Source organism: Cupressus sempervirens, chromosome 4, assembly GCF_028749045.1.
Source record: "Cupressus sempervirens isolate cs-2001-9-10 chromosome 4, ASM2874904v1, whole genome shotgun sequence".
NCBI lineage: Eukaryota > Viridiplantae > Streptophyta > Pinopsida > Cupressales > Cupressaceae > Cupressus > Cupressus sempervirens.
In genome coordinates this window covers 629,972,314-629,989,229 of record NC_143121.1, presented here as the reverse complement: position 1 = coordinate 629,989,229, position 16,916 = coordinate 629,972,314, and the positions used below count along the sequence as shown (strand labels likewise).

The 16,916-nt window shown below is 35.4% G+C and overlaps 1 protein-coding gene across 2 annotated transcripts in view; it reads left to right on the top strand.

Annotated features, from left to right (window-relative positions):
* Positions 1–16,916, top strand: part of LOC149562804 (Transducin/WD40 repeat-like superfamily protein) — a 293,154-nt gene that overhangs the window by 115,693 nt on the left and 160,545 nt on the right. For both annotated transcript variants that reach the window (XM_089826267.1, XM_089826268.1), the window contains exons 5-7: positions 9,329–9,407; positions 9,519–9,551; positions 14,376–14,464. In XM_089826267.1, the coding sequence (XP_089682393.1) occupies positions 9,329–9,407; positions 9,519–9,551; positions 14,376–14,464 (201 nt within the window). The remainder of the gene's footprint in view (positions 1–9,328; positions 9,408–9,518; positions 9,552–14,375; positions 14,465–16,916) is intronic.

Sequence of the window (16,916 nt, the reverse complement as noted above, 5' to 3'; positions counted from 1 at the left end):
CAAGCATGCTAAAATAGAAGCTCTTCCATTTCTTTTATAGTGTTCTCACAAGAGCTCCATCTTTCATTTTCTCAATGTGGGATAAAAGATAACTCCCTTTATGTAACTTATGTCTCCAATGTGTTATAAAATAAAAGGGACTCTTTTAATTTAAATATTTCACACAAACTATAGTCTATGCATTAATAAAGTTAAATATTTAAATTTAACTTTATAAAATAGCTTTATTAGTGCATAACAAATCTTATCAATGATAAACAAGTCTTCTTGTCGATTTTGAATAATTACCATCGACATACTGCTGCCACAGGATGTCTGATCATATCCAAGATGACTTACTATAAATAGTAAGTATGCCCAAAGTTGCCTCAAAACCCCTCAGAAAGACTTGCAACTGAAATTATCTAGGCCAAATGGCCTCTAAGCCCCTTTAATGTCCTGATTAGCCTACAAGACCGTGGGAAAATAGGCTAACGACAACATCATGCTATGAATGCTAAAAAGGGGACATTACATAATATCTGTGTCGGTCAATAGCTAAATCCTCAAAGCCGATAGAGAAATCAAATCAAGTAAAAAATGGTTGCAAGTATGAAAGGATGAGCTCCAAACTTGGCCAAAACAATGTTGTGGAGGATGAGTCTGTGACATTTGATGATATGCCGTAAAAGCAAGGTCTGAACACATTTAATAGATATTTATTTCCACTATAGATCAGAATAAAGTGAGGCTCTTGAAGCAAACATCTTTCATTATTGAGATTATGAGATTCTTCTACGTTAAGAGGGAGTATGACACTTCTTCTAAAGGCAACGCAGGAGCTTAAAAGATTAATACTCAGAGGGATTCTAGAAATACACGTGTATGACTACATGATTTTGATGGACCTACTCTTGAGTGCATCATGAGGAAGTATTGACTTATCACTAGTAAATCAAAAGATTGATATTAGATTCAAAGAGTCAGGCATCCTTGGGTGAAGAGAGCTTTTGAGGAAGTAACTAGAGGACTTGATTTCCCAAGATCAATGTTTAGAGGGAGAATTTTGAGGTGCAATCCTTTGGAAATGATATCTTCTCTATGAGGTGAAGTTATAATTGAAATTCCTTGTAATGCATTCTTCTCTGTAAGAGAGAATTGAGGTGAAAGTCTTTGACCACCCTTTGACTTGGTTCTGGTGGTTACTATTTTGCATATGATATGTAATGAAGGTGATAATCTTTCATTAATCATTGTAAGATGATGATCTTATAAATGGTAGACTTGTTATCATGATAGACTTCATTAAGTTATCATCCTAGAGTGTTGAAAGTCATGATAACGAATGTATCATAACAAACTTTGTTAAGTTGTTGTCATGGAAAGATTATTTTTTTGCAATTGTGAGTTATGAAAGGTGACAACTTTATCAATAGTTGATCTATCTCCTAACACCAAAATTTGTTGGAGCAATTGTTATCATGGTTGTTCGGGCCGGATTTTGTTGGACACATTGATAACCAACTTATTATGGCTCTTCGGGCCAGATTTTTTTGGACAACTTGATAATCAACTCACTATGGTTCTTTGGGCCGGATTTTGTGGGAGACCATGAAAATCAATTGTTATGGTTCTTCAGGTCGGATCTTGTTGGACACCATAACTTAAATTTGTCTTAGACCACACTTAAAGTGGTGTTTAAGTCTTATATTATAATTGCTTCAATTTTTTTTGCTAAAGAGGGAGTGTTGAGAAATTTGGCCTTATATTGAGATGATATCTTTACATGTACTTGAGAGCATAATGTGTTCCATTACAAATCCGCCCTAGCTAAGAGCGAGTGTTAAGATTATAGCTACAATTGGATTGATTTAATTGTAACATACAATGTTTATATAATATATATATTATATAATATTATATATATGCATATTATATAATACATATGTTATAATTATATTGTTAAGTAATAATGATTAATCATAGAGACGTGTCTCCTACTCTTATATTTATGAGAGATTGGGATCTGCATTTGGAACATACCAATAACCATGGCAGCGTAATTACATTTGCAAAAACTGATCCATGCTTTCTAATGCCCTCCCTTCACTTTCTCCTCCTTAGTCCTTGTTACTTCCTTCATTAGCCTCATCATGTCTTTCCTCAGGGCTTGGATAGTCTTAGATTCATCCCCACTCTCCTCTAAACTTTCGCTCTAGCTTCCATGTCTCTTGGCTTTAGAAGTTTTGTTCTCACTTTCTATATCCATTGCATGGGAGCACGCGCCGGCAAGGATGATGGTGGTACAATTTTCATTTTTCTTCTCAGGGACAGGGTTAATCCATCAATAAACCACCTCTTCTTTAATCGATCGACATGTTTATTTATCCAACTTTCATATCAATTCCTTGAGTCTCCTGCTATAAGCTTTGACAGATTCTTTTTTCCCTTGCTATGTATTATAGATCTTTGTGACTATCTCATCATCGTCACGTAGAAGTCTAAATTCCTCCTCAAAGGCGGTACAAAGGTCCTTCCATTTTGTCTTCATTGCAGCCTTCAAGTCTATATACTAGTAAATAGCTATTCCTCTTGACGTGGCTGGGAATGCTTTCAACCATTCATCGGCATCATTTTTTCCATTGGCCTACCATGTAGTTATACATGTTTTACAACTACATGTGGGATCCTCCAATCCTTCCCCACTAAATCTAGGGAGTTTTTGTTTGTCTAACACCATTTTCCTACCGCCCTTCCCTATTGTTGGGACGTTCTCTCCCATCGAGACGTTCCCTCTTGTTGGGACTCCCCTTCTTGGTCCAGTGATATCTTCTTCGCCTTTTGATTCTCCTTCTCCTTTAGTCTGGCTTAAGCTTTGTTCCTCCTGATGCTCTCTTCGTTGGGGGGGGGGGGGGTTTCATGATTTTGCCACCCTTCATTTCTTCGGGGTGCTTTCGAAATAGCCAAGTTGGCTATACCTTGTCATCAGTAGATATTGTGTAGCCGATGGGTCCCTTCTGGAAGGTTATTGTTATGTAGCCGACGGGTCCCTTTGGGAAGGTTCTTGTTATGTGGCCGACGGGCCATTCGGTAATTGTCATGTAGCCGACAGACCCCTTCAAGAAGGTTTTTCGGAAAGTATTTATACACCCTCCGGGATCATTGTAAGAATCATCAGAAGCATAATGTAATGTCTTGGCATATGCGAATAATAAAAGGAGTACTGTTGTTGCTGTTCTTGTTCATTGTCTGTGTGCGTTAATCTATTTACCCCAGTACGGTAAACATACATTTTATTGTATTTTCAATTAACCTTTCTTCAATTAGGTTTGTACTATAAGAGTGGTTCACTAGTCCCCTCAAGTTGCAATGTCTTTCATCCTGTTGGTGGAAGCGGAGATTTTGTAGGGTGACTCCCTCCTCGATTTCTTCTTCTGGACTCGCTTGGGATATTTATTTGGAAGTAGGGCTATGAATTGTTTGTGTCTAGTTACCTTCCTTGGATTTTTAGGCTTCTCTATGTCCTTTGTCCTCTGGGGGAACTGTTGGAGCACTTGTTGTCTTCTTCATTCTCTTTACATTTCTGCTCTTTCTTCCTCCACACGCACCAAATTCCTTGCCAATAGTCAAGGGATTCGTCCAAGTAGGTCATACATCGCTGCTGCTATCGAGAGCTCGTGTCGTACCATGCTTTCTAGAAACACTCTCTCTTGGGCTTCCCTTTGTATGTAATAGTCGACTGAAACTTCCCAAGCCACTACTAGATCTCGTGTCACCTAGTCTTCTCTGGTTATTTACTCCTCTTCTTTGTCACTGTTTGTTACTTGTATACGTGGTAGGAAGGGTCTTCCCATTACTCCATCCTGCCTAGCCAGCAAGCTCTAGGTTCAGACTTAGGCAAGACGCCAAAATGTAGAATGGTTATCATTGCACAATATACAAAATAATATAACATGGATTCAATAGTACCAACAAAACATTCATTACCAAAATTCTAAATGGCGAGGAAATACTATTACTTTATTGATTACCAAAAACACGAGTACATCATCTATAATCCAAAGTCCTTATATCATGGTGGGTTGGTTGGGAAACCAACGGCTGCACCCTCTTGCTTTCTAACTACCCATCCCAACAAAGCAAAACTAATGCTTATATACAACATTACTTTATTACGTACTACATTCTTTCTCTATTTTCATCTTTCTCGCTTCTTGTTGAGGTAGAAGCCCTTTTGATGTGGAGGCTTGAACTTTGGAGGTGGTTTGCTGCTGGTGGGAAGATGTTAGGTTGTTGCATTGAGTCCTTTTCCTCTTCTGTTTGTGTGTTGGGAAGTTGGATTGGGGTTCTCTTCTTCTGGGCTGGTTTGGTTTGGATTTGTCCACTGACTCATTTTTGTTGTGTGGGTTTTGGTGTACTGGGGTTCTGGATTTCTTGCTTTTGGCAGTTTTGGCACTTGTTCTTCTTAGTCGTGGTGTTGCTTTCATTTTGGTTTTTTCGTCTTCTCCCCAATACTTTGGCCTTTCATGTCTAGTGGATTAGGTTCTCCTTATCTGGCCTGTTTATGGCTTCTTTGTTCTTTCTTCTCCTTGGCTTTGTGTGAGGCATTCACACTTCCTTCTTTTGTTGTGCTTTGCCTTTTTGTGCTGGGGGTTTTTGGAACTCTTCGGCTGTTCTTTCTAGTGGTTGTTTTCTAGCCACCTTGATGCTCTAGTTCCTTCCTTGCTTGATGAGAGGGTGTTGCTAGTATAGTTTCTTCGTCTTTTTCTGTACTTTTGCTCTCTCATGTTTTGTGGTGGTTGGTTCTTGTTTGTCGGTGTTTGTGTTGTTGGTTGTTGGAAGCCTTCTCTTCCTAAGCATTTCTTTTGTGGTTTGCATTAATCAAATTCTCTTTTCCTTTCCCTAATCTAATTAATGTTGAGATGCCTAAATTTGGGCCATCATTATTGTTATGATCTAGGCCACCCGTTCTATTTGGGGCCCTATATAAAGGCCTTACTTCTCCTTTGTAAAATAGTGGAGCTTTGAGATTGTTGGTAAGAGCTATTGAGACAATAGAATTTTCATTGAAGTTTGGTGGTAATTTGATGTGTCTGGCTTCATAATTACCTTATTTAGATCAAGTGTTATGATTTCTATGGAGAATGCAATGATGTTTTGATGAATTCCTTGGTTCCTACTTTTGACGGTTTACTAATTGTAAGTCGTGCAAAGTTACCCCGAATCCCATTCCTATGTATGCTTAATTTCTATCATTCACACACTTTGACTATAACTTGGTGAAGAGGAACATGGTTGTTGAGGAATATTTTCTCCAAAACAATATTCATTTTTGTCATTTCCCTTAGGAGTAGATTAGAATTTTTGAACCCTTTTGCTTTCCTTTCCTCATATTCCGTGAAAATATCAACAAGTACTCTATTGCGATATCTTTTGGTAGCTTGCATCTAGTATGATTTGGAATCAATTCAAGTGAAGCATACGTAAGGCCCCTTGTGATATTTAGAAAATCACATTAACAATTGAGATTATCCATAGTCAAGACCTAACAGGAAAGCAATCTTGGAGTTTGTTGTGTGATCTTCCACAATCTTAACACAAACAACTTTGATCAAAAGAGGATAAGATAATTTGATATTTTGTCTCGACTATTTAGTGAGTCATAAAACACATCACAAGACCTGAGTAGACATGACATCGACTTTTTTTGCACTAGGCACAATAATGGGCATTGAACCAAAATGTTCCATCCTTGGATTCATCTTTTTCAAACTTTCCTATCTGTTCCCCTTTTTTGATATTTTGTGGCCTAATTTTTAGTGCTAAATGGATACCAATAATCATGGACTGAGCCTAATCTTTATTTGCCTTAGCACAAGAGTTTCTATTTAGGTGTTGAGCTTGGTGTAAAAAAGGTGGTCAGGTTTTGCACAGGCAAGGAAATCAATTTGCTGCATTTACTCATCAAGGGAGAATACAGTGATGAACATTTCCTAAAGTGACATGGATCTTCATTATTTTGGTTAGACAATCTAAAGAATGACCCACCCACACATGAACAAGGTAAGAAGTAATCATGTTTAGGCACTATAACAAGTTTTTCTATTACGATACATTTTCCCCAAATCAACTGCTCTTTGGTTTTATTGAGGGGAAGATGATTGGTAAAGTTGAGCTTACTTACATAATAATATTTCAATCCTCTATTTTTTATTTTTATCACACAATTTTTGTGTACATCACAAGGAAAATTTTGTGTACCACCGAAATATGGTTGGCCTATTTTAGCATTTGCTAAGCATATGATTTATTAGTCTTTATTATATCTTAAGGTTTAGTAAACTGTATTACTGTTTAGTTTCTATCACTCAAATTGTATGTATGTCAGAAACACTTATAAATTCAGATTAGATTCTAATGGTGATTAAAAAAATAAATCACAAGTGATCGATATTCTGTAATATTGACAGCTATGTCATATGCAGTGGTGTCTTTATGAAGGGAGACTACTATTAATTTTAGAAGCCATTCTTATGTATGCAACCAGTTTGAGAAGTATGATTCAGTTATGGAATAATCAAATAGTACAGTGATCAATATGACATTAGGTTATACAGCGATGTTGATTTGAGGTGCGATCATATTGAAGTTTGATGATATCAAAGATAAAAGCGTTCACCAAACATGAGCAAGCATATGGAAAGTTTCTTTTCAAATTATTGGAGAAGGCTTCAAATGAAAATAAGCAATCATCTAAAAGGATAGACACCTACTAAATCATAGCAATTGATATCTAAGAACGAGTGATTATAATATTCAGTGCACATAAATATCGACCAGGGTCCAGTTATGCTTTGTCCTTGTTTTAGCAAATAAGATTAACTAATATTAGTGAGGAGAGGAGTAGTGGTCACACAGTTATTAATCATTAGACAAATAGGCGTGATCTACTAGAGGAAACGAAGAGTTTCAAATCAATGATCATATCTCTTCATCACACCTAAAAGGACTTTCAAAACACCATTTCAGAAGGACCATTGATTATTTCTATTTTTATTATCATCCATAGTTGGATTGGTTTGATTGAGCAGTAGTCTTCTTAAGGCAATCGGTTGCATATACCTATAGACATCAATCATGAACATCACTAAGAGAGCCATTCTAATCAGTATATCAGACAAGTAATCACATTGAAGTGGGAGGTCTGATCAGACAAAACTGCAGTATCATTGCATACTTCTAATGTCTTATCAGGAACAACAACTATTGTATCATTGCCAGAAGGATATGGAGAATATCAATTTTATGATTTACACAGCTATATCCAAGGCAGAAGGATTAAATCCATAACATCATGGTGGCTAAGCATTTTACATTGCAAATCACAGTTAGTATCCACAGCAGACATAAGTAGATAACCATTGCAACAACATAAGACTTGAACATTGATAAGGTTCATTTATCACAGATCTGAATATAAAGATAACCATTGCATATGTATTGATTGTATGATGCAAGATTCTTGAAGTTAGAGTATATTGATCATACTGCTTCAATACATAGTAGCTCATAAAGATAATTTAGTTGAAAGATTATCATTATTACATAAGTGGTATTATCAATTTAAATCATGCAAAGAATCAAGATATCATATTTTGTTTTTATAAATAGTGTATATGGAAGTCTCTTGCAAATGAATTATAAGAATATAGTCTCATAATCACAAGAGATTACATAAGGGGACATTACAAGTGTTATTTGATAATTGCATTTTGGTGGTTATATTTCATGTTGGAACACATTTGTTGTTACACCAGAGGATTTTTGAACTGCAGAATTTGGTTCAACCTTTGTTACCATGACTATTAGATACAAGCTTCTACTTTTGAGCTCAAGTAGAATCTTTTGCTTCCATCTGAAACAGATATATGGCGTGAGGATTGCAGAGACTGGAAATTCCATTCTTTGTAAAAGCTCTAATCTTCAGTTTGTGCAAAAAAACTTATGCTTCTTCCTAGCTCTTGTTCTTGGATACAAAAACCACAGATAAACGGATCCATGGTAGGCAGTTAGTCCATGTCTTGAATCTGAAGGAAGATACTGGTGATTAATCCAACAATCTCCTCCTTAACATTAAAGGAATTTGAATCCATGAGCTAACTCTGATACCAAAAAACACGTTTTGTATTGAGCCAAAAGATCAACCTGTTAACGCGCAATGCAAATGCAAGAGATAAACAGAGATCCATGTAAGGCAGTTAGTCCATGGCCTGAGTCTGAAGGGAGACAGGAGACACTGTCTATTTGTCCAGCATTTCGTTGTCCCTAAAAGGGACAATACAATGTTGTTTGCACATAGGATTGTGTAGACCTGCAAAGTCCAAAGATTTGGATGGGTTTCTGTGCAATAAGACTCAAATAGTGAATTAGGTGTTGAGAGCATTTGCTTGTTGGAAATCTATGGTGTTATGAGTTGATTCTTTGATGTGCTCTATTTTCTGTGTTAAATTACTCATGGTTTTTTTGTTGCTTAGGATATTTTGATACTGTTGTTGGCTAAATATAGCCGATTAGAGAAGAATATTAGAAGTATGGAGTAGTGTCAATTGTGTAATTTTGAAATGAATGGACCACGGGTTGTGAGTTATTGATCATATATGGTCGTTTTTGGACATTTTGTTTTGTAATGTTAACCTGATATGAGGTTTGTGTGTTGCTCCCTAAAAAGTATTCTAAGCGGGTAATGGTACCTTTGTAAGCATGATGATGATTTAATCTTATCTAAGGTTCCAAAATTGAACAAATAGTTCTTGTCAAATTCAGCTAGGATTTGCATCTGGCCTCAGTATTTGATGATCAGAATGGAATGCAAAGTATTACCCGATTTACAGGCAAGCACGTGTTTCAGCGATTTGAACTTGCTCTTCTTAATGAAAGCAAAACAACTTTAATGAAAGCAAAACATCAAGCAATGTGCAATAGAACTCATGGAAAGACAAGCTTCTGTATTGTCTTCTTTAGTTTTGTCTCTGTGTTCATTGAGGAAGACTTAGTTTTTTGATTGTGGTTTTACATTGGCTGCTGTCATTGTGAGGATTCACTATTATATAGGAAGTTATTGATTGATAATTACATAAATTTATTTTTCCTCCTGCATTAGATCTTTTATTTTTGATTTCCATGGAGCTAAGGAATTGTCTAAAGTCTTATGCTGTATTTTAGACTATGAGCACAATTATTTACCTCTTTTATTACTAATGAATATGTTAAGGGATCCTATTATACTGCAGTTATTTTATTCCCTGCTACAAAAGTGCAGAATTTAATATAAAGTCTTTTGTTTTCACAGGGAATCTACTTGGCATCAGTAACAAATACAGGATGCTTGAAAGTGCATGATTATGAAAGTCTTTATTGCAAATGTGCAAGTAATGTTCTAGTTAATTGGTTTCAACAATATACACATGAAAAACTCTTCTGATTATTGATTTCTATTAACCATTAACTTTTCTAATGTGTCACTTTTAAATGTTATATAGGTACTCAATTGAAGGATGCAAGGAAGAAAACTGGTAATACAAACTGCTTTTACTTAATACTTTTCCTTTAGTTTGAAAATACAGGATATCTTTGTTGTCTATCTTCAGATTGCATCCAAAGTGGCCTCTATAAATTGCCCATTAATTTTATAAGGATTGGTGAACTTGATATTCTGTATGCACGTGATACTGAAGAAATTTTTAGCTGAAAACCTCAAAGGTTTTCCATTAAATAATGAAATATCTTTCATTCCAAATTATATCCAAAATATGGAATGTGCCTTTGAAAAAGGCATCATGTCTAATAGTATGCTATTGAGGTATATTTTAATGAAACTCAGCTGTCGTGGCTATGTAACAATCACACCAATAGTATTTAGACTCACTTTTTATTCAAGCAATGGATGAGACAAACTCCATAGAGGGTTTCCATTACAGTATTTTTTATTTGTATTTTTTTTCATAATGTATACATGCTTTTTTTCCTTTCATTTATTTGTTTATCAATAAGGTAGCACTAGAAATTACTAGAATTTAAAATACTTTTAGTATACCGCTATATTTAGCTAGGTCTTCTAGAACCGTAGTTTATGGTCATGTAGGCTTTCTTTTTAATTTGCTCATTTAGTTCTATTTGTGTACGTCTTTATTAAGACAACCTTGCTTTTTTGTTCACGCTATTTTTAGCCATTGTAATTTCTATTTAAGAGTTCATTGTTAATACAATCAATCATCCTATTTTTAACAATTTCATGGTATTAGAGCAAACTTTCGAGGGAGTATATTTTTCTTGTAATTTGTGTTGAAAAGCATGTGAGGAAAAACAAATTAAACTAGTTCTTTTAGAACTGTAGTTAATGGTAATATAGGCTTTCTTTTTAGTTTTTTTCATTCAATTCTATTTATAGACTAGTAGACAATTTAATAAATAAATAGATTGTTTGCTCCTCCACCATGGCATCTCTCCACACTTGTTGGCTAGCTGCTTCCTCAAAGCTGGAAGGCTTTGCGTCAATGAAGTTGGTTATCAAGGCCATATACGTCGAAAACTTCTGTGGATGCCTATTCTCCTTGAATGTGGTTATGGGAGCCTCAACATGTTCCTAAGCATCTGTCAAGATCTTCTCAAACCATTTGGGCCTTCTAACTAATTTAGAAGGGTTTAATTGTCCCTCTCTTGAAGTTTGGCCCTTTGTACTAGAAGTTTGTGAACTTTTCTTACCTTTTGAATCCTTCTGCAAAATATCCTCTACAACTATCGGTGGATCATGAGATTTCTTGGAGGCTCTTCAAACTTGACATCCTTGCTCACAACTGTCCTCCGTTGTGTTGGTATAAAGACCTTGTAGGCTTTTGACTCTTCATTGTATCCCACAAGAATGCCCTTCTCACATAAGGGCTCCAACTTTGTCCTTTTGTCTAGAGGCACACGAATATAGATTGGACAACCAAAAATCCTAAGATGTCCCATCTCTCGTTTGATCCCCGCGAATGCTTTCTCTGGGTTCTTGTCTTCTCACCTGGGGTCTTGCAGAAATCTCTGAACTCATTTGAGGTATATTCACCCCTGTTGTCTAATCTCAACACCTTGATCTTCTTCCCTACCAGATTCTCCACTTGAGCTTTGAACTTCTTGAATAGAGTGAAGGCCTCATCTTTGGTCTTTCATGAAGTAGATCCTAGTCTTCATGGAGAAATCATCAATGAAGGTCACATAATAGGACGCACCACTTGTTGATGTCATTGACATAGGCCCACAGACATCATAATGTATGAGATCCAAAATCTCTTTGGATTGAGTTTCACTATTGGGAAATGAAACTTTGACATTTTTGCCAAGAGCACAACCTTTACATATCCCTTCTTGCTCCAGACTAAACTCTGGAAGTCCAGTGACCATCTGTCTTAATATAGGTAGTGCTTTATGATGGAGGTGCCTCATCTTCTTGTGCCACAACTCACACAAGCTTTCACTGTTATGCACTGGTGCCTCAATGGAGTTGCCTTGTAGCCTGTATAAGTTGCCTTCGCTAACTCCAATCCTCACAACTCTGTTTGGATTGGCTTCCTCTCGGCATATAAACACTTGACCTTTCTGGAAGGTAGTTGTGTAACCTTTTTCCTCCATAATTAAGATGGACAACAAGTTCTTCTTCAAACCAGGTACATACAACACTTCCTGAGTATCAATTGATCCTCGTGACTCAAGCTGAAACTTCATGATTTCTTATCCCTTAACTGCGAAGGTCCGCAATGATCCTTGATTCATACTCAGAAAGTTGACTGAACAACTCTTGTGCTTTAGTCTTGTGACGAGAGGCACCATTGTCCAAGTACCAAGCACTTCTAACAATAGTGCTGGTAGAAAGACAAGCTACAAGGGAAAAATCGTTCTCAAACTTTTTAGCAAATTCACTCAATTGAGTCTCTGCTGCTGCTATTTGTTGTGTCTGTCCTGTGCCTTTCTTCTTCTCTGGACATTGAGAAGCACAATGACCATATGGCAAACAAAGCACTTGATCTTGCTCAAGTCTTCTTCTTTTTAGGATGATGTCCTTCTCCATAATTGTTACCTTTTTTGGGGAAAGATTTCCCTTTGCTTTTCTTAGTCTTGGTTATGGGGGCAAGTTTTCGTTACCACCTCCTTGCTTGTTGGATCTAATTTCCTCACGAGTCTTCTCTTGAATACAATCATCCCATAGCCTCTGCCAATCTGGAATGTTTTCTCGAGCACAAATTCCCTTCACAAATGGTTCCCATGACTTGGTGAAACCATTTAGAGTTACATTCACCAGCTCGTCATCCAAGATCTTTTCTTCAATTGGTGCAAGCTCATCAGGGATCTGTGTGATCCTCATAAGGTAACTGGTAACATAATCAGATTTGGTCATCCGACACTCGTGGAGCTTGTTCTTCAAAACCATCTTCCGGTTCATATTGTTACTTTGAAAGAGACAAACTAAGGCATCAAACATGTCCTTGGCTTTCGTCTTTTCTTCTATATGCGGAATCAAGTGATCATTTACAACATCTAGAATGACCCTTTGTTCTTTAGTGTCCTTATCCTGTCCTGCCTGAAGTGCAAGATCTGTTTGTAGTGGAAGAACCTTTTCTACATTCTCCCACAAGTCTTGCTCTTTGAAAAGCAGTATGACTGTTGCCTTCCATGGCAAGGAGTTTGAAACTCGATCTAGCCTGTCCTCAAACCTGAGACTACTGGCTGCCATATCTGTCTTGTGCTTTTCTTTTAGAGCTTACAGCTCTGATACCATGTTAATTCCTTAAATATAGTAGCTAGGTAAATAGATCAGATCTAGATTTACACTACTAGATTTAAGAAATTAACATAGATCAATAAAAAATATATAGATCAGACATCAATTGAGTAATTGAATAAACAATTATGAAATAATAAATAAATAATTATTGATTATTAAATAAATAATTATTAATAGATAGGTATTAATAATAAATGATTATTAATTATTTAAATAATTAATCGAATCAATGAAGGAAAGTAGCCCAGCTGACAGCAACAAGTCTATGTAGGCATCTGAACATGACTCTTTGACAACTACAATCTAGATCAGCGATGGGTATAGTTTAATAAACTATACCATTGTTGATGAACATACAAGATGGCATATTCCCTCCACATGTCGAGTCTTTATTATGTAGACGGCAATTACTAATTATACTGTGATTAATATTTATTTTAGTTCGTATGATTAGTCAATACGATAATGGGAAAAGCAAATAAAAATAGCATTATCAACCAGTGCGATTAAAATAGACGTGTCTACTAGCCCAAGTGGCTAAACATTCCAAATGCTGGATATAAGCCAGCACTCTCATAAGTCTTTCAGGAACCATTGAAGGAAATATAGGAAAGGAGTATGGAAGTTCTGCAAATTAAAAATAAAAGAATTTAAAAGAGAGCACTGTAAACTAGAAATCAGTGGGGTTTTACTCTACAGTACTTCAATATTACATAATTATATCTCAGTAACCTTCATCGGTCAGGCTAAGAATAATACCAGGACATAGAACAATAACAACTATTGCATTATAATTATAGAATTCCATATTAAGTATTTATATCATTCTGAAACTCCTTTTAAGAATGGTTATTGTGTAAATCATCAGATATATAGGCTGAACTTATTATTAAATTTAGCAACTAAGAAGGGAGATCAGAGACATATTCAGGGAGAGGCTATAGTAAATTCCAGCCAATACATTATATTCCCAAAATAGTGCGGGGATCAGTGACCCTGAGCGCCTTGCGGGCATTGGCCCAAGAAAGGCTCAAGTGCGCTATCTGTAAATTTTGAGGGAGAACCTATTGAGGATTGTTGTCCAAGCAATCTGATTACGTCCAAGCATCCTTCGTAGACTGAATTAATAATAAGGTTAGCATGAATCTCTTGTTGAAAAGATACATATAGTTCTTTGGCTTACATTATAATAGTAATAATTAAACCAATATGCCTTAAGCAATTCAGTTCAATGTAAATCTAAACATGGGTTAGTTAAAGTTATCTGGTCTAATATATCAGGGGACATTATATAGATGTTGATTTTATTAAGACGGCCTTGCTCTTTTGTTCACGCTAATTTTAGCTATTGTAATCTCTGTTTAAGAGTTCATTGTTAATACAATCAATCATCCTGTTTTTAACAATTTCAGAAATTACTGTGTGAAATATAACTTGTAATTATACATCCCATGTTTACTTATGGAGAATTATTTTCTTCATGCTACTTTGTTGAAGCCATTCTTTTATATCCAATTTTATTTTCTTTTTTGACCATTCATTGTGTTCTTACAATTTTCTGTTTTCTTATTCCAAATAGACTTCAGGGATGAAACACAACCCATAGTGGAGATTTGTACTTCTGAGAAGCTTGATGCTGTTTGCTGGAATCCTACTAATCAAGAGGAGGTTTGTTTGATAGTGGTCATATTTTTCTGCAATTTGCAAATAATGCTAATTGTTGTGCTATAGTGATTCTTATATCACAAAAAGGTTTATAGGATGTTTCAAGTGTAAGAAAAGATCATTACATTCAAAAGAAAAAATAATTTAAATTTCCTCATTGATACTGTAATTAGTAATTACGATGTTTAAAATCTCTGTTTGCTTTTGCATATGCCCATTTTGGCTGCATTTAGTCTATTGATTTACTACCGCTTTGACCAGGCAGTTTTATTGACCTTTGATTGTCAGTATGGAAATATTAATCTGTCAGCTATGCTTTGCAAGCTGTTAAATGTTGTTGACAATTTTGAATTGGAGTTGACTCGTAGAAATCTTGGATTTCTATGATTAAAATTTAAAACTATTACTTTACATTTTGGAGGATGTAAATGTATGGTGGATGTCTAGAAGTCTTGCCAATTGCTTACATTTTTAAGTGTTCCTTGATGATAATGCTAGTTGTGCCTATGAAATTGATGCTAATAGAATGTCCCCTTTCCAGAACAATATTTAATAATAAATAATAAAAACAGAATCAATGAACAAATTAATAATAATATAATCTATCTATCTATCTATCTATCTATCGATATATATATTTTGCTCAATAAAAGGCCAAAGCCATATTTTATATTATTAATTTTTTATTTGTTTTACATTTTTAAAATTCCATTTTGTGTAGCCACTAGTAGGAAAGAACAGAGTAAAGAAAACTTCTAGCCTGCCCGAGACTTATTCAATCCTGATACTAAAAAGAAAAATGAAGAACCGCTCTGGACTAGTGGTAAGAGATGTCACGTCACTTGCCTCAATACATGTCTAGTCATACAAAGAGTCTAATATCAGTAAGAGCTTGATCATAAGAAACACCACCTGGACTAGTGAAATTTATAGGGGACCCAAGAGTTATCCTGTACATATCCAGGATTAAGCAAAATTCTATCAGCCTAAGGAGCCTCAGGTGGGCCTAAAAACAAAGTAAGAATGAATCTCCACTAACTCCATGAGGGACTATGAAAACGAAATTTCAGAACATCTAATCGATACTATAATCGAAGAAGCATCATTGGATAACAGGAATTGAAGATATAAATGAATTCATTGACATCTATGAATATATATCTATATATCTATATATATGTATATAAATTAATATATACAAATGAAAGAGTCATGCTATTGTATAAAAATGGCAAATTTAAGTAGTAAAAATGAAGAAACACATAAGTGAATATTTACATATGTATACATATATGAATAAATATGTTTACATCTACACACACATATATATTAACAAATAAATATCGAAAAACAACTAATATGAGAAGAGGGATAGTAAAATCAGGCTAGCATGATAAGCACAGGTGAAGAAGCCATATTTGGGAAGCAACCAAACCATATACACCCATCTCTTCAAATGGACAATGATTATGAGATCAATCGTAAATGGAAAACACCATAAACTCAAAGAGGGAAGCAGTTTGTTGTTCATCCAAATGGTGACCCTTACAAGGCAGACCTAATTACAATGCAACAATACAATGTAAGGTTAGGATATAGGAGAGAGATTCTTCTGGTTGAACTAGAAGATAAATCACCTTCTGAAGAAATGAGAGAGGCTTCCTGTGAAGGATCTGAGGCACGTCTATTCATTTCACTCAACTTTCTCTTTGATTTAAATTTTTTAGGAAAGTTCAGTGATGGGTTTTTGTGTGTATGTCAAGAATAGGAAGAAGGGTCTGAAATTAAGCCAAGGGTGCATCGCTATGACAAACAAGGAAACCTATAGCAATATTCTTCTCGAATGGCCAGAAAATTATTGAAGCTTTTCCCAAGATGAAAGAAAAATTGATGCTCGGCATTGATAGCCAATTTAGTGTGGATCTTGAAATAATGAAACTTGTTGATAAGCGCTTTGGTGAATGTAGGTGCCATCTTCATCACAAGTTTTCCATGACTACTTGAGCTACTAGTAGATGGCGAGTATTCATCATCATCATTTGAAATAGGCTAACATGCATATCATGTGTTAAGTGCAACTGAATGTTAACTAGGTCTTCCTAGTCTCAACAATATCAGGAATCGTCATATCCCGTCAATATACCACCACCACTAGATTTTGAGGTCATGGAAATGCAACCATCATTATCATATGCAGTACACTTAATTTCATATGTTGCTATCATTTGGTCACTTGTAAACATAAGCTTGTTTCCATTGTAACAAATGTTTGTATAAGTATTTGGGTTTAAGTATGTAGTTATGACTTTGCATGTTAATGGGGTATGTAGTATCTTAATGGGGTTAAATATTGTTGTTTTTGAGAAATAAATATTTCTTTTGGATTCCTCATGAAGCTTTTGTACAACCATTGAATCCCAATTCACAAAACTCTTCATAGTGGCAAGAGCAAGAA